The following is an 18,932-nucleotide window of genomic DNA, read 5'->3' on the forward strand; positions in this document are numbered from 1 at the left end:
AGTAGGAGCTGGCCGGGTAGAATGTGGGCGGGGGTGGGGAGGATGTTCTACAGAGAGGATCCAGCATGCACGAAGAAATAAAAACACAGGTTGTAATCAGAGAATAGAGTTCTTGGGCGGTACAAATGCTTAATGTGCTCAGCTGCTAACCAAAAAAGGTTGGCCATTCTAATCTACCCAGACTGTGCCTCAGAAGAAAGGCCTGGCGGCCTACTTCTGAAAAATCAGCCATTGAAAACCCTGTGGAGTGCAGTTCTACTCTGAAGACACATGGGGTCATCACAAGTTGGAATGGACTCCATGACAACTGGTTACTCCATGTCAGACACTGAGCCAAGGCTCGGTGGTAGAGGTGGCTGGCTGTCCGTCAAACACATGTCCCCCGTTCCACAGTGGAGAACTGTTACTGGGAAATGGATGCCAGCAGAGACGCTAATTCCCAGTGCTCCTGCACTGAGGTGGGGTGGGTGGCTAAGCTCTGCGCCACTCCTAAGCCCAGCCCGTGAAAACCTCCTATGCATCATCCATGCTCTCTCCTCCCCATTCTACCAGCCGGTTGTGGACACCCACACTCGGGGCAGCCTTGGGAGCCTCATGCTGAGGATGGCAGGCCTGTCAGCCTGAGTCCCCCGTGACCGATGAAGCAGACAGCCTCTGCTGAACTTGGACTTAACAGGAGTGAAATATAAATTTCTACTGTGCTGAGCCACTATAATTCTGAAATGTATTTGCTATGGCAGATTTTGTTATTGTTAGTAGCCCCTGAGTCAGCTGCAACTCATGACTACCTTATGTATAACAGAAGGACATGTCGTCTTGTCCTGTGCCATCTTTATGATCATTGGTATGTTTCAGTCCATTGTTTTAGCTATTGTCAGTCCATCTCATTGATGGTTTCCCTGGTTTTCATTGACCCTCTACTTTACCCTGGTGGTGCAGTGGTTAAGAGCTACGGCTGCTAACCAAAAGGTCAGCTTCGAATCCACCAGCCGCTCCTTGGAAACCCTGTGGGGCAGTTCTACGCTGTCCTATAGGGTCGCTATGAGTTGGAATCGACTCGATGGCAATGGTTTTAGTTTCGGTTCTACTTTACCAACCATGATGTCCTTTTCTAGCAATGGGTCTTTCCTGATGATATGTCCAAAGTCGTCAAAGTTTCGCCATCCTCACTTCTAAAGAGCACTCTGATTGTATTTCTTCTAAAACAGATTTTTTCATCCTTCTGGCAGTCCACGATATACATGTATTCAATATTCTTCACCAATACCACAGCTCAATGCATAACTTAGCACTGCCTTAACTCCTTTAGAGTACAAAGATAAATAATACTTCCTGTCTGAAAATCAGTTGGGATGCTTTTCTCTGGGCTACCTCTATTCATTTTAGTAAGCAATGAAATGAAAGTTTCTAGACACCAAAAGAGACTGAAGCCTGTCTCCTTTATTCTCTATTTGATATAATGTTAAATCTCATTCAAAGATTTACCCACACTGTTTTCTGTCTTCTGCTGATGAGGTTTTTCAAAAGTCTGAGCCACACAGGACCCCCAGTCTTAGGACTGGCTCACACTTGGTGGGGGCAGATACAGGCATCTGCTTCAACTGGGGGTCCAGAATGTTGGACTGTGATGACGTCCAGGCCCACTGCACTCACTTCGTTTGCAGCAGGTCAATCCCACTTGCATTCCATGTGAAAACTGGTCACATGGCTCATCTCAGCGTGAGGGACACTCTTCTGTTGTGGTCCATGGAGTTTTCGTTGGCTAATTTTCAGAAGTAGTTTGCCAGGCCTTTCTTCCTAGTCTGCCATAGTCTGAAAGCTCCACTGAAACCTGTTCACCATGGGTGACTCCACTGGTATATGAAATACTTGGTGGCATAGCTTCTGGCATCGCAGGAACAAGCAAGCCACCACAGTACAACGAACTGACAGACAGGTGTGGGCATAACCATGGTGCGTTTATCAAAACTAAAAATTATCACTGATACAACACTACTAACTAAACTACAGGCTTTGCATTCAGATTTTTCTAGTTTTCCCACTATGTCATTTTTCTATACAGATCTTTTGGAAAAACACTAGACATGGGCTCTAGGTGGATACTAAGTCCTGGGGATTGGTGGGTTCTTTTGCTGGGAAATAAATTCTTTAATCTGAAGCTCTGTTGTGCGGATACCATGACAATGATAAGATAAGCCATTGAGTGTGCAGAGGGTGGTGCTAGCAGTATTATGGGCAGGGAAGGCAAAAACATATTCAGAACATGTGTCTATCTGGTGAGGGCAAATGTCTGCTTCCAACATGATGGGAAAAAAGAAAAAAAAAAAGTTGCCACCAAATTGATTTCAACTCATGGCAACCCTGTGTGTGTGTAGAACTGTGCTCCACAGAGTTTTCAATGGTTGATTTTTTTGGACGTACATCTCCAGGTCTTTCTTCTGAGTTGCCTCTGGGTGGATTTGAACTGCCAACCTTTCAGTGAGTAGCCAAGAACTTAACCATTTGCACCACCCAGGGACATGATAGAAGGGGTCTGTTATAATCAATCCTCTGCCAGGCAATTCTCCCCAGGCAAAAGTGCCAGGTCAGCACCTCAGCATTGGCCCCCACTGTTGGCAGCTGTCCTGGTTACTTACTGCTGCATAATGAACTACCCCAAATGTAGTGGTATGTAGCAACGTCCATTTCACTATGCTCGTGGTTCCTGTGGGTCAGGATTTGGAAAGGACACAGCAAGGATTGCTTTGCTCTGCTCTGCAATGTTTAGGGACTTAGCCAGGAAGATTTGAATGGCTGGGGGTGACTCAAATGGCTGGGAATGGGATCATCTGAAGTTTTCTTCCCTCACATTGTGGTACCTGGACTTCTCGTTGTTGATCTTAGGTGCCGTCGAGTTGGTTCTGACTCATAGCGACCCCATGCACAACAGAACGAAACACTAGCCAGTTCCGCACCTTCCTCACAATTGTTGCTATGTTTGAGCTCATTGTTGCAGCCACCATGTCAATCCATCTCATACGTTGTCTAAGATAAATCAAAGGTTGGGCTCAGCTGGGACTGTCGACAAGAGCACCCACACATGGCCTCTTTACTTGGCTTGAATCTTTCACAGTCTTGCACCGGGTGTTGAGAGGGACCATCTGAAGAGAGAACATCTGGAGAGCAAGTGTTTCAACAGAACGAGGCAGAAGCTCAGTCCCTGGATGGCACAAACAATTTGAGTTGGGCTACTAACCAAAGATTGGCGGTTCAAAACCACCCAACAGTGCTGCGGAAGAGAAGCCTGGTAATCTACATGTATAAGATTACAAACATTCAAAACCCTATGGAGTGCAGTTATACTCTGAAACATGTGGGGTTACCATGAGTTGAATTGATTCAAGAGCAGTGGGTTCATTTGGGGTTTTTTGGTAGTCAGAAGCTGCATGGTCTCCTATGACCCAACCTTATAAGTCACGTGGCATCCCTTCTGCCACACTCCATGAAAGTAGCGACAAACCCACCAAGATTCAAGGGGGAAAGGATATAGACTCCTCCTTCTCAATGGGAGAAGTGTCAAAAAAATTAGTGTGCTGTATTAAAATCACCATGGCAGGTCAGGCGTTCAGCAGTTGTGTTCACCAGGCCAGCCTTGGAGACGGCAGTTCTGGGCTGCAGAGCCCACACCCAGTTCCATCCCTGCCACCATGCACTTTGGACACCAGCCATTGAGCAAGCGCTGGGGTGGCTGAACAAAGAAGCGGACAGACATCACTCTGGGCCAGTTGTTCTTGGGAAAGCACCGCCAGCCTGGACCTAGAGGGACAGGGACTAAATGAAGAATCCTCAGGACTGTAGACCTTTTCGGGGCAAGAAGCAGGATGAGAAGGCTACCCAATTCTAAAGCTCAGTTTTCTTACAGAAAAGGAAGGATGATTCAGAAGGTGGAATACAGGGTCCCAAGTGCACAGCCAAGAGCTTGGACACCTTCCTAGGAAGCAGTACTGGTACCTGTTTGCAGTATCAAACTCCGTTAAAAATATCCACTGCCATCAAGTCGATTCTGGCTCATAGTGACCCTATAGGGCAGAGTAGGAACTGCCCCATAGGCCTTCCTAGGGTTTAACCATTATGGGAGCAGGTGGCCAGGACTTTTCTCCCACAGAGCTGCTGGTGTGTTCAAACCGCCAACCTTTCGGTTAGCAGCCTAGCGCTAAACCATTGTGCCACCAGGGCTCCTCAGTATTAAATCAGTATAGGGAAATCTCAGCTTCCCTTTCCTGGTCAGTATAGGCCCCAGCTGCCAGTGCAGCTATTTCTCTCTCATTCCCATCCACCAGGGGCTAGGTCAGCAACACGGGCCTCCTCTCTGTTTAGGTTCTATAATCCCTTAAAATAACTCACACCCATGGCCCTCTAAGATACTGCACCAGTCTCACCCCTTCGGGAGCAAGGGAGAATGAAGAAAAACAAAGACACAAGGGAAAGATGAGCCCAAAGGACTAATGGACCACAACTACCACAACCTCCACCAGACTGAGTCCAGCACAACTAGATGGTGCCCAGCTACCACTACCAGCTGCTTTGAAAGGGATCACAATAGAGGGTCCTGGACAGAGCTGGAGAAAAATGTAGAACAAAACTCTAACTCACACACACACAAAAAGACCAGACTTACTGCCTGAAAAAGACTGGAGAAACCCTGAGAGTATGGCCCCAGGACACCCTTTTAGCTCAGTAATGAAGTCACTCCCTAGGTTCACCCTTCAGCTAAAGATTACACAGCCCATGAAACAAAACAAGACTAAATGGGCACACCAGTCCAGGGGCAAGGACAAGAAGGCATGAGGGGACAGGAAAGCTGGTAATACAGAACCCAAGGTCAAGAACGGGAAAGGGTTGACATGTCATGGGATTGTTAACCATTGTCATAAAACAGTATGAGTACTGTTTAATGAGATGTTTACCTGTGTTTTATCGACTATGCAAAGACATTTCACTGTGTGGATCACAAATTATAAATAACATTGTGAAGAATGGGAATTCCAGAACACTTCATTGTGCTCATGAGGAACCTGTACATAGATCAAGAGGCAGTTGTTCAAACAGGAGGATACCGCGTGGTTTAAAGTCAGGAAAGGTGTGCATCGAGGTTGTATCCTTTCACCACACTTATTCAATCTGTATGCTGAGCAAATAATCTGAGAAGCTGGACTATATGAAGAACAGGGCATCAGGATGGGAGAAGGCTCATAAACAACCTGTGTTACACAGATGACACAACCTTGCCTGTTGAAAGTGAAGAGGACTTGAAGTACTTACTGATGAAGATCAAAGACCACAGCCTTCAGTCTGGATTAACATAAAGAAAACGACTATCCCCACAACTGGACTGATAAGCAACACCATGATAAACAGAGAAGACTGAAATTGTCAAGGATTTCATTTTACTTGGATCCACAATCAACACCCATGGAAGCAGCAGTCAAGAAATGAAATGACATTGCATTCGGCAAATCTGCTGCAAAAGACCTCTTTAAAAGTGTTAAAAAGCAAAGATGTCCCTTTAAAGACTAATGTGCGTCTGACCCAAGCCATGATGTCTTCAATTGCCTTGTATGCGTGGAAAATCTAGACAACGAATAAGGCAGGCTGAAGAATTAACACCTTTGAATTATGTGTTCCCAAAGAATCTTGAATATACCATGTACTACCAGAACAAAAAAATCTGTCTTGGAAGAAGTATAGCCAGAACGCTCCTTAGAAGCGAGGATGGCGAGACTTCGTCTCTAGTAATTTGGACACGTTGTCAGGAGGGACCAGTCCCTGGAGAAGGAGATCATGCTTGGTAAAGGGTCAACGAAACAGAGGAGGACCCTCAAGGAGGTGGACTGACACAGTGGCTGCAACAAGGGACTCAAGCATAACAAAGACTGTAAGAAGCATGGCACGGGACTGGGCGGTGTTTCATTTTGTTGTACACAGGGTTGCTATGATGGGAACCAACACAAACATTTTTATTTGAAGATTAAATAATGTCTTTGTAAGGTCTTTATAGAGCAGCCTTCTCTAAAAAAGTAGCCTTGATTATTTCTACAGTTAACACAAGTGCTAATATGCTGAAAACCAGCTGCTACTGAGTCGACTCTGACTCATTAAGTGCGTATTAACAAAACCCACAAGAGAGTTATTACAAATATTTTATTTAAATATTGAGAAAAAAGTTATACATACTTAAAAATGATCAAAAGTTCATAAGTTAAACAAATGTTAAACCCTCCCGTAATTTACACAACGATAGAAATCTAAAGTGATGTAAAACACACAGAAAAACAAAATACTTCCAGGCGGTCCTCTCACCTAACAAAACTACCCTAAAAGTGAGACCAGCAGTGAGCACCTCATTTGGGTTAAAGGCACAGGTCAGAATCCTTCCTTTATATCCAGTCATCTCACACAGTCAACTAGCTTCTGGCTACTTCTTAAATGGAAGAGTGAGTAATTAATTTACATTACCGGGGGGAGGAACGCTGTGCACCTATAATGGAACTTTGCCAAACTTTGACACCACTTCTTTTCCAAAGATTCAAGCAATTAACATTTCAAAAGAGTTACTTCTGTAAACACAGACATCTGAAAAATTCAATAATCAACTGAGTTTAGGACTATGCAAGTGAAATAATTTATTCGGATTTCTGCCATAGATGTATGAAGCCACAATTTTTCCAAGGAAACCATTCGCTGTGTAGATGTTATTCGTCCCTGTCGCTGTCAGCTAGCTGGAGGTTCAGTCATTCACTTTCAATTCGCATTCGCTGAAATCTGAAAGAAAAACAGCATTTATGTCCCAAGTAAGACTTTCCATCTTAAGCTACTGAATTTAATATGAATGAACAGAGTTCAAGTGATATGCCTACGGCACTATCCGGCCCTCCAGCCCCAGTTAGAAATTCATGGCAGTGCGGAGTCCAAAGCTCTTGAACATCTGTGAAAACTTAAAACCGAAGAGCCAGGAAAAACTGAATGGCATAGAAGGGCAGGCAGGGTAGGAGATGTTCTGAGGTGCGTGGGCCTAATCAGCAGCCCTGGTGTTCTGTTGCGTCACATGTGAACACGGATGCAGAGTACACTGCGAAGAGTCCTAGCAGTCCCCAGACAACATAACAGATGGAGGACGCCCCACATACCAGCGTGGTCGTGCACGTGCCGTCTGCTTTTTTCAGAGTGGCAACAATGAGATGACGTCCATTTCTGTATGTGGTTACAGTGGCTTTCCTTTCAAATCCCCAAGGGAGGAACACAGGCTGTCTGCTGAAATGTCAGCTTTCTTTAGCATCCCAGTCATTTACTGAGTGTATTAAATTCTACTTCCATGGGCCTCAGTGCTCCTATCTTAAACTCGTGTATGGAGGCGGTTTCTTCCCAGTTCTGATGTGACAGGAAGGGAGGGACTGTCTTCTTCCCAAGTCCCTGAGCACGCAGGTGAGTACCCACAGTTATTTGGGACTCAGCTAACAGACTGTGGAAGGCCGGGGGCCCAGGAAGTGGTGGTCTGTGGAGAGGCGAAATTCCAAGCCGAACACGGCAGAAGACCGATGTGTCGGCTGTCAGGTCGTCATGAGGCAACCAGGACAGTTAGAAAATGGCAGGATTTTTTACCCCAATTGAGTAAAATTGCCCATTTCTTAAGAATAATCTAGCCAACCGACACTTGTATATAAGCTGATGGAAGTTTAATTAAATACAAAATGTTCTAATGTGTGAACTTATCTGCATTTGAAAGTGCAAGTAGTGTCTTCATGAGGTCTCTGAAGGGTAGGGTGCCTTTCCTAAAGAGTAGTCACTTAGAACTAAACGATGAAAAGGAACGGGGACTCGGTCCCTTTTATCCCAGGGTTCAAGGGATAAAGAGCTCTGATATAAACATGACTGGAACTAATTCATGAGTCGTCTGTGACCGCTAAGTCTACTGAGAAGTGTCCTGAGAGACATTCTGCAAATGAGCTCATTATTCAAAACGCTGTTCCAGAAATCTTACCTTCAGCCATCATCCGAGGAGTGAGATAAGCATCACAACTCCCATAAACTGGGTAAACAGCAACAACGGAGTGAAAAATGACCACACGGGCCACAAAGCAATGTTGAAGCTGAAAGGAAAGGAAAAACACAACATACACACAAATACATTTTATTCTAGGATCCGTACTTAAAGAGCTCACTTTTTACTCAGTTTGGGCAGTTCATCCTGCCGACAACTTTCTATGCCTCCTGTGATTTAGATCTGTGATTTCGCCAACGCTGGAAAACTCTGTATGTGCTCACGGAGCTACCAGTCTCTAAAAAGGGACTGGAATCACCAAACGTCCCCTAGTGGGCGCTGACATGGCTTAATAGAAACCAAGTCTCTGAAAGGTGTCTGCACTGGAATGTGGATTTAAATGGCTATCGTCTACTTCTAAGGAGCCCTGGTGGTACAGCAGAGCCCTGGTGGCACAGTGGTTAAGAGCTACGGCTGCTAACCAAAAGGTCAGCAACTCGAATCCACCAGCTGCTCCTTGGAAACCTTATGGGTTAGTTCTACTCTGTCCTGTAGGGTCGCTATGAATCAGAACTGACTCGACAGCAACAAGTCTGGTTTTGGTTGGGTGGTGCCACAGTGGTTAAGTGCTCGGCTGCAAACCAAGGGTCTGTGGTTTGAACCCACCAGCCGCTCTGCAGGAAAAAGATGTGGCAGTCTGCTCCTATAAAGATTACAGCCTAGAAAACCTTATGGGGCAGTTCTACCCTGTTCTATAGGGTCGCTATGAGTTGGAATCGACTTGACAACAAGAGGTATAGTCTACTTTTATGATCTCACATACCAAACTACTACGGTAAAAGAAAAAAAAAAGATGGCTAAAAGTATTCTCTCTTAGAAACAGGAATGAAAAAGTAATTACCTCTAAGTGGCTTTAAATTTTCTATTGAGACAAACACTATTTCTGTCACCCAAAAAAAGATTAAAATACTTTCTAAATGCAGACGATTTTTCATGGCTGAATTTTTAAGAGTCGAAATCAAGGGAAAACTATAGATAGTTTTAAATAAGTTTTCAGGTAGTTATTGATTTTAATACACAATCTCTTGATAAACATAAACTTTCAGTAGCTACAATCCTAGTGTTCTAAAAAAATAAAAACATTTCCGGGGGTGATCTTAGCCTCATGAGAAAAAGCAAAATAACAGACCTGTTTACCTGCATCACCACCACTATCAGAATATAACTTATGTCAAATATCCCAAAACGTCAACTACAGAAAATGAATCACAGAAAACACATATTTAAACGCAATAGTGTGCGAATGTGCGTGGTTGTTCCAAAATCAGAATTCAGTTTAACATAAAGAATGAAAACACCGAAGAAGTACACACAGGACTGGCTCATTTTCTCTCTGGTCGGCAGGACCATGAAATTTATCTCCTTTGTGTCTTTCTGAAATTTGCAGACTTCCCTTCAGTGAACAAGTATTACTTTTATAAATAGAAAATAAAACTTTTTTTTTCCACTGAGCACCTGCTACCTTATAAAGGATATTCACCGTGGCATTGTTTGCAAAGGAATAAAAACAACTGTAGGTCCAGCAACAAGGAGCTGGGTAAGAACTGCTGTGTCCATGCAGAGAAAAGTATGGAACTATTAAAAAGAACGAGGCGCAGCTGCATGTTCCAGTATGGGCAAATCCCCACCCATCTGGTTCCAGTTAAACAAAGAAAAAAATGAACAACCGCCCTGGCACAGTCTGGCATCATGGACTGAAGCTGGATGCGCACACACACTCCGAGCCACCAATGTCCTGTATATACACGGGAGGGTGTCTAGGAGTCGGAATCGACTCAATGCCAACAGGTTTGGTGTACATATATCTGGAGCCCTGGTGGCACGGTGGTTAAGAGCTCGGCTGCCAACCAAAAGGTTGGCAGCTTGAATCCACCAGCGGCTCTTGGGAAACCCTCTGTCCTGTAGAGTCACTATGAGTCAGAATCAACCCAATGGCAACAGGTAGTGACATATAGATATCTGTATCTCCATGTAACAGGAATGTGTGCACATGTACCACAGGAGACATGTGTAAGAATTTCTTAACAGCATCATTTAAACAACTCTAAACTGCAAACTACCCAAATCCCGTCCCAGAACAGATGCTTTAATTGGGACTGATGCATACAATGCAATGCAATGTCAAACAACAGCGGAAACCAACAATGGCTACACAGGACAACGCGGACGAGTCAGACACGGTGCTGCACGCAGGCCGTAAACATAAAAGAACGCACACTGGATAAATGCATTTCTACAGAAACAGGTAAAATGAAAGTAGAGTGCTCAAGGGATGCATACTTAGATGGTAAAATCACATGAAAAACAGAAAGTACCATGAAGGTGGGCACAGTGTCCACCTTTGGGCAGAAGGAAGGTGTAGTGATTGGGAGGGGGCACGGAGGGGGCTCTTGGGGTCCTGGCGTGGTTCGGGGTTTACACCAACGTGCACTGTGTGACAATTCATTCAGCTGTAGGCTTTAATTCTGTCCACTCTTCAGTATGTATTATGCTTCACAATTACGAACAAGATTTAAAAAGCAAATTGCAGAATACATAAAGAATGTCACCATTTGCGTCATAAATAACTAAATACTTAGAGAGAGAGAAAGAGATCCTACTGGAAAGGAAATGGGGCAACTGGAATGACAGGGAGGCTACCTTTCTGTTACACCTTTTTATTCTTTTGAATTTTGTACCATGTACACCACTGTCACTGTTGTTAGGTACCGCTGAGTCGATTCTGACTAACAGCGACCCTATTTACAACAGAATGAAACGCTGCCCCGTCCTGTACCATCTTCATAATCATTCCCATGTATGTTACTATCTGATCAAAAAATACATACATACATATGTTTTAATTCCTCTTAAACCAAAAACCCAACCCATTGCCATCGAGTAGATTTTCACTCATAGCAACCCTACAGGACAGAGTAGAACTGCCCCATGGGCTTTCTAAGGAGCACCTGGTAGATTTGAACTGCCGACCTTTAGGTTAGCAGCCAAGCTCTTAACCACTATGTTACCAGGATTTCACAATTTCTCTTAGTTGTTTCAAAATCAACTCACCAAATTCCTGCTGCGATAAAAGTACCGGTTGTAATGGGGATCAACGAGGGGTGCTTGACATCGTAATCCTCAACTCCGCAGTACCACTCCAGGTAGATTATACAGTAAAATGCAACCGACAAGCTGACAAGCAGCAAGGCACCACCAAAGAGAAACCAACTGTGGAGATAAAACAGTCCCATGGTTGGCAGCATTTCACCAAACAGCAGGTATCTTAAATGTTTTCACTGATAACCTAAAAATCAAGTCAGTTTCTAAGAGGATGTTAGCCCGGGGCAGGAGGGAGGGACCACACACCGGCTTTCAGAAGTCTCCATCTAGTGGGAGGCAGACTGAGAAAAGATGACAAGAGCCACGAGAAAGAATTAAGACGTGAGACTTTATAAACACAGGCATTCGTGTGTGCTCTCACAAACCAACCAGCCAAGGACAGACCCTGGGCGCAGCAATGCCTTTTCTTTAACAATACAGGAAAAACAGCTGCTTCCTCGTTTCAAAATTTGTGTGGAAGTCATGAAAAGGATTCTCAACAGGTACCATTAACTCCTCCAAGCTAAGGGTTACTTGGGATACTGAAAATGAGTTTGTAAGATAGTTAATTCCAGTTCTCTCTCATCAAAGATTTAGAGCTGCGATCTTTCCATTTTTCAGAATAGTTGCAATCCTCCCCTGGGGCAATGTCTTTCCCTCTCTTTCAATGCCACTAAGACCTGATTCCCCCAAATGTCTGTCAGTTTGTCATACTGTGGGGACCTGTGTGTTGCTGTGATGCTGGAAGCTATGCCACCGGTATTCAGATACCAGCAGGGTCACCCATGGAGGACATGTTTCAACTGAGCTTCCAAACTAAGACAGACTAGAGAGAAGGACCTGGCAGTCTATTTCTGAAAAGCATCTGCCACTGAAAACCTTATGAACAGCTGCGAACACTGTCTGACATAGTGCTGGAAGATGAGCCCCCCAGGTTGGAAGGCGCTCAGAAGATGACTGGGGAAGAGCTGCCTCCTCAAAATAGAGTCGACCTTAATGACATGGATGGAGTAAAGCTTTCGGGACCTTCATTTGCTGATGTGGCACGACTCAAAATGAGAAGAAACAGCTGCAAACATCCATTAATAATCGGAACCTGGAATGTATGAAGTACGAATCTAGGAAAATTGGAAATCATCAAAAATGAAATGGAACGCATAAATATCGATATCCTAGGCATTAGTGAGCTGAAATGGACTGGTATTGGCCATTCTGAATTGGACAATCATATAGTCTACTATGGTGGGAATGACAACTTGAAGAGGAATGGGGTTGCATTCATCATCAAAAAGAATATTTCGAGATCTATCCTGAAGTACAACACTGTAAGTGATAGGATAATACCCATACACCTACAAGGAAGAAATTATAGAACAATATCATTAATATCGCACGCAAGCAAAGTTTTGCTGAAGATCATTCAAAAACAGTTGCAGTAGTATATCGACAGGGAACTGCTAGAAATTCAGGCTGGTTTCAGAATAGGACATGGAACCAGGGATATCATTGCTGATGTCAGATGGATCCTGGCTGAAGGCAGAGAATACCAGAAGGATGTTTACCTGTGTTTTATTGACTATCCAAAGGCATTCGACTGTGTGGATCCTAACAAATTATGGATAACATTGCAAAGGATGGGAATTCCAGAACACTTAATTGTGCTTATGAGAAAACTACATAGATCAAGAGGCAGTTGTTCGGACAGACCAAGGGGATACTGATTGGTTTAAAGTCAGGAAAGGTGTGCGTCAGGGTTATAGTCTTTCACCATACTTATTCAATTTGTATGCTAAACAAATAATATGAGAAGCTGGACTATATGAAGAAGAATGGGGCATCAGGATTGGAGGAAGACTCATTAACAACCTGCATTATGCAGATGACACAACCTTGCTTGCTGAAAGTGAAGCGGACTTGAAGCACTTACTAATGAAGATCAAAGACCACGGCCTTCAGTATGGATTGCACCTCAACATAAAGAAAACAAAAATCCTCACAACTGGACCAACAAGCAACATCATGATAAACAGAGAAAAGACTGAAGTTGTCAAGTATTTCATTTTACTTGGATCCACAATCAACAGCCATGGAAGCAGCAGTCAAGAAATCAAAAGACGCATTGCATTGGGTAAATCTGCTGCAAAGGACCTCTTTAAAGCGTTGAAGAGCAGAGATGTCACCTTGAAGACTAAGGGGCGCCTGAACCAAGCCATGGTATTTCCAATTGCATCATATGCATGTGAAAGCTGGACAATGAATAAAAAAGACCAAAGAAGAATTGACGCCTTTGAATTGTGGTGTTGGCGAAGAATATTGAATATACCACGGACTGCCAAAAGAATGAATAAATCTGTCTTAGAATAAGTAGAACCAGAATGCCCCTTAGAGGCAAGGATGGCGAGACTGCATCTTACATACTTTGGACATGTTGTCAGGAGGGATCAGTCCCTGGAGAAGGACATCACGCTTGGCAGAGTACAGGGTCAGCGGAAAAGAGGAAGACCCTCAATGAGGTGGATTGACACAGTGGCTGCAACAATGAGCGTAAACGATTTTAAGGATGGCTCAGGACTGGGCAGTGTTTCGTTCTGTTGTGCACAGGGTCGCTATGATTCGGAGCCCACTCGATGGCACCTAACAACAATAACAAGACCTGATTCGGAAGCCCCAGTGGCGTAGTAGTTAAGAGCTACAGCTGCTTACCAAAAGGTGGACGGTTGGAATCCACCAGCCGCTCCTTGGAAACCCTATGGGGCAGTTCTACTCCATCCTATAGGGTTACTATGAGTTGGAAACGACTCAATGTCCATGGATTTTGTTTGGTTTGGTTTGGTTTTTGGAAGACCTGATTCGGTCTGTGCGAGGCAGCCTCCTCAGCCCTTACTCCCAGCCCCTGCTGGTCAGGAGATGGGCTAGGCTTGGGTACTGAAGTCCCTTTCCTGGTCTCCTAACTCAACCCAATAACCTCATTATCTTCTGCTCCTCCATGGGCAGATATAAGATATAAGACCGGTGTTCCATGTAGGAGAGAAGGGGGAAGCAGAGGGCCAGAAGAGTTAAACTGCATATGCAGTGGCAGCGAGATGGCTTTTTAAAAAATGGCAATGTTTCCAATTCCTTCAAGAACTTTTAATCTGATGCAATTCTGGGATTCTGAATTACTAGACGCGGTAAGGGGCTGTGGCTAAGGGCGTGGCCTCAGCAATCTCTCTGTCTGGGTTTGAATCTCAGCTTCATCATAAGTAGCTCTGTGACTCTGAGCAAGTTATTTAACCTCGCTGTACTTTGGAAATATTAACAGTCCCTAACTCATAAAGAGCTGTGAGAACTGAAGTGTCTGGACAAGTGCTTCTCACACAGCTAAGTCCTCGACAGCAGCCACTGTTACTCCACTGGTGCCATCGATGAGAAAAACACTTCCACGGTCCCCTACGGAAAGAGCCTTCCAAGAGCTCCCTTCTGCTAGAGCTTGCACTCTACTGGAGGGAACAGGACTCCAAACAGGAAAGAAACAGCGTATTCTTTTTTATGTGTAAAGCACAGGTATATATACAGAACATAAATAGACAAGGACTTTATCTGTGGTACTAAAATTTCTGAGGCGGGGGCATGATCAGGGATGAAAAAAGGCTCTTTAGGGGAGTGATAGTGAAGCAAAGGCTGAGGAAGGCTGTGCTGGAGCTGAGGTGATCTCCTGGCTTCATCAGAAGTCTTCCTTTTATTCACTTCAGTTCTTGTCCTCACATGGAACCCTGGTTTGGCTACACTGCCCAGACACAATAAAGGATATTAAAACTTGGGAAAACCGCCTGAACAAAATACAACGCTGCAGGTCGGTGGTCCTTGAATGTGGCCACGCATCAGTCACCTCTGCGACGTTTGTCAAAGGAAGCTCTCTTGCCTCTTGAACAACTAATCTGAGAAGCTGGGCTACATGAAGAAGAATGCAGCATCAGGACTGGAAGACGGCTCATTAACCACCTGTGATACACAGATGACAGCCTTGTTTGCCAAAAGTGACGATGACTTGACGCACTTACTGACGAAGATTAAAGACTACAGGCTTCAGTATGGATTATGCCTGAACATAAAGAAAAATATCCTCACAACTGGACCAATAAACATCATGATACATGGATAAAAAGCTGAAGTTGTCACCAATTCATTCTACTTGGATCAACAATCAGCACTCATGGAAGCAGAAGTCAAGAAATCAAATGACAGACTGCACTGGGCAAAGATGCTGCAAAAGACCTTTTTAAAGTTTTCAAAAGAAAAAATGTTACCTTGATGGCTAAAGCATGCCTGACTCAAGTCATGGTACTTTCAATCGCCTCACATGCATGAGAAAGTTGGACAATGAGTAAGGAAGATCGAAAAAACTGATGCATTTGAATTATAGTGTCAGCAAAGAATAATGAATATACCTTGGAATGGCATAAGAACAAATCAGTCTTAGAGGAAATACAGCCAGAATGCTCCTTAGAAGCAAAGATAGCAAGACTTCATGTCACTTTGGACACGTCATCAGGAAAGACCAATCACTAGGAAAGGACATCACGTTTGGTAAAGTAGAGGGTGAGCAAAAATGAGGGAAATTCTCAATGACATGGATTGCATAATAGCCACAACGAAGGACTCAACATACCAGTAATCATGAAAATGACATAGGACCGGACAATACTTCACTACGTTATACATAAGAGAGAAAGAGGAAGACCCTCAAGGAGATGGACCGACATAGTGGCTGCAACAATGGGCTTAAATGTAATGATGACTGTGTGGACGGTGCAGGACCAGGGAATGTTTCATTCTGTTGTACATGGGGTCACTATGAGTTGAAAGCGACTCAATGGCAGCTAACAACAACAATATACATAAGGTCACCCTGTTAATTGTGATGACTCTCTGAAAACAAACTGAGACCCCATTCCCACCTACCACATTCTCATTCCCTCCTCCCACTATACCTGCACCTTGTCTTCATAAAGACCTGCAGTCAGAGCCTTCATCCCTCCATTTTTTCCAACTGGATAGGACCTTCCAAATTTCATTACCTTCCCCACCCTACAACACATCTGTGCTGAAAAGTCCCATGGAAATGACAGCCCCCAACCTCATCCACTCTGCTTTAAGTGCCCAGGGCACGTACTCTCTCATTGATCCCTGTATCCACAGCACCTCCAACAGACAGGAGGTGCTTCCTAAGGATTTGAAGAACTCAACTGACAAGGTAAAACACGAAAGACAAGACAAGGGTGTTTAACTTATGAAACAATAAAGCTTTCTTACCTACTAGTATAAATGTTTTCTTTGACAGTTTTAAAGAAATCCACATAATAGGTCACAGCAATGGATGTCAAAATCCAGAATCCAGAATGGATATTAAGTCTTGGAAGGGGTTTCTCCTTTCTCTCAACAGCTGTAGAGGTTTCTGGAAATAGGGGAGATTTCAATTATCAGTAAGTTCATGAGGAGAAAGTACACCTATTTTTAACCGAATAATTTTCTAGAGCCTTTGAGAAACTGGATCCTCTTCCATTGTATCACCGATTCCTTATGTAAAATCATCAAGGTAGGTTTATATCTGCAGAAATAATAACTAGGAGCCTGCTGTAATACGAAGGTCCCTGCGTGGAGGGTCGCCATGAGTTGGAATCTACTCGACGGCAATGGATTTGGTTTTTCTTTTTTGGGTGGCACTGATGGTTTACACTCGACTACTAACCAAAAAGTTGGCAGTTCAAACCCACCCAGCAGCTATAAAATACGTTCAATAATCAACTTACTTCCTCTAAATACACTTTTAAATCAAATATACACACTCAGTTATTTGGAAGGAATGATGCCACCTGGTAGTGTGGGAATTTTAATATTGTATTTCACATTTCATCTAAGAAGGTAAATGTGTGCTGTCAAGTTGATTCTGACCCATGGCAATCCTGGACAGAGTAGAACTGCCCCATAGGGTTTCCTAGGCTGTAATCCTTACGGTAGCGGATTGCCAGGGCTTTTCTCCCGTGGAGTGGCTGACAGGTTTGAACAACCAAGCTTTCGGTTAGCAGCCAAGCACTTTACCATTTTGACACCAGGGGTCCTTAAAGAAGTCTTGTTAATTAAGAAGAATACGAAAGGCAAACACATTACAACACAAAATGGGCTTGCAATCTATTAAGAGCGCTTCTTGTAATCAAATATTTTAATCATTTTAAGCACACAAGTGGAACGGGCACAATAGATTGTGCATCAGGTACCAGCGTTCTAGGCCTAGCATGGCCCTTTCTAGACAGGCGATGGACAAGTCTTTTCTTCCATCTGGAACCAGATCTGAAAGAATGGGTCAGAGGAGTTAGTTTTAACAAGTTCCACTGGTGCTTCTGACATGCCCTCTCTCTGTTTACGTGAGAACCAGTGGCCTACATCAGAGGTTCTGGGCCCTTAGCTGCACATCAGGATCCCTGGGGAATTTGTCAATGATTCAGAGGACACCCCAAAATATATAAACTACCATGCCAGGCCACACTGTTTATTTTGAAAAGGTAATAAATTCACACAGTGTACCACATACAGGACAAACGTATCTAAAATAAAGTCTCCATTTCTCATCTTTAACCACTTCCCCGCCCAGAAGCAACCACCAATCCTATTTTTACTCAATTCTTCCGGAGATATTCTATACATCTACAGGTTAACACGCAACACAGGTTATCTGGTTACCCAGAGGGTAGTATAAGAGTCATTATTCTGCACCTTCCTTTGAATACCTTCCACACTGGCACAAAAAGTCGGCCTGGTGTCCCACGTATGGATAGGTGCAAATTTATTTAACCAGCTCTCTGCTATTAGATCACTTCCAGTCGTTTGCTACTACAAAAAATGCCACGGTGAAACACTTGGCACATACATCTTCGTGTCCTTGTGCAAGTATGTGCCTTCGATAAGTCCTCAGCAGAACTGGTGGGTACGCTTCATTTTAACGGATACTACCAAACATGTGGCCGAAATATTTCAAACCAGCTCTCCAGCGAATTCTGAAGGCAGGTGAGATGGAGATTCGGGGGGCTACATGTTTCCGAGGACCTTTATATGACACCAGACACCCGGCTTTCAGAACTACTTGGGAAGCCCCACAGCCTCGGAAATCGAAACCCGAAGCCTCCGGACTGGGCCGGGCAACGGGAAGCCCGTGGGGCCGGCAGTTCCTGAGCGCCTCGCCTCCGGAAACCTCGAAGCGCACCCCGGGGAAAACGCCTCACCGGGCCTGGCGTCGCCCTCGCTATTCAGCTGGCCTTCGGCGTCCTGTGTGAACAGGTACCTCCGCCGGAGCTCCTCCCGTGCCCGCAGAGCGTCCATCTTGGCACCGCCCCGATACGCGGCGGAAGTGACGTCACACCACTTCCGGCGTCCGCGCCAGGCGCTCCTTTCACCAGAGGGTCGGGGTAGAGGCTGGAGTATTTTTCGCGTTTTCGGTTAAGTGAGACTCTAGGGCGGAGCTGGCGTCGCGGCTTCCCCGCTGGAACCCGCAAACGTGACTGGCATTTCAAATACTGCTCTTCTGCTGGTCGTAGAGCTCCCAAGTTTACTCCGAGCCACGGATGCCCAGAAGGACCAAAATGACCAATGCCGTTGAGTTCCCTATGGGAAGGGATGCTTAGTTCTGAGCTGTTTTGTTCGCCTTGCCCTCCGCTTTCCGAGCCATGGCTATCCAATGCCCAAAGCATTAGAAATACCCCCCGTCCAGGCCTCGACTCTCAGCCCCAGCTTCCTTCCTAGT

General features: G+C 44.6%; 1 protein-coding gene across 1 annotated transcript; it reads right to left on the reverse strand.

Moving 5' to 3' along the window:
* Positions 1-6,165: 6,165 nt before the first annotated feature.
* Positions 6,166-18,550, reverse strand: TMEM128 (transmembrane protein 128). The gene is made up of 5 exons (XM_049886508.1): positions 18,415-18,550; positions 16,451-16,592; positions 11,129-11,287; positions 8,018-8,126; positions 6,166-6,801 (listed from the first exon to the last, which is right to left on the reverse strand). Exons 1-4 carry the CDS (start codon positions 18,509-18,511, stop codon positions 8,027-8,029), a joined length of 498 nt encoding a protein of 165 aa, XP_049742465.1. The 5' UTR covers positions 18,512-18,550; the 3' UTR covers positions 6,166-6,801; positions 8,018-8,026.
* Positions 18,551-18,932: the final 382 nt, after the last annotated feature.

This window comes from Elephas maximus, chromosome 5 (assembly GCF_024166365.1).
Source record: "Elephas maximus indicus isolate mEleMax1 chromosome 5, mEleMax1 primary haplotype, whole genome shotgun sequence".
NCBI lineage: Eukaryota > Metazoa > Chordata > Mammalia > Proboscidea > Elephantidae > Elephas > Elephas maximus.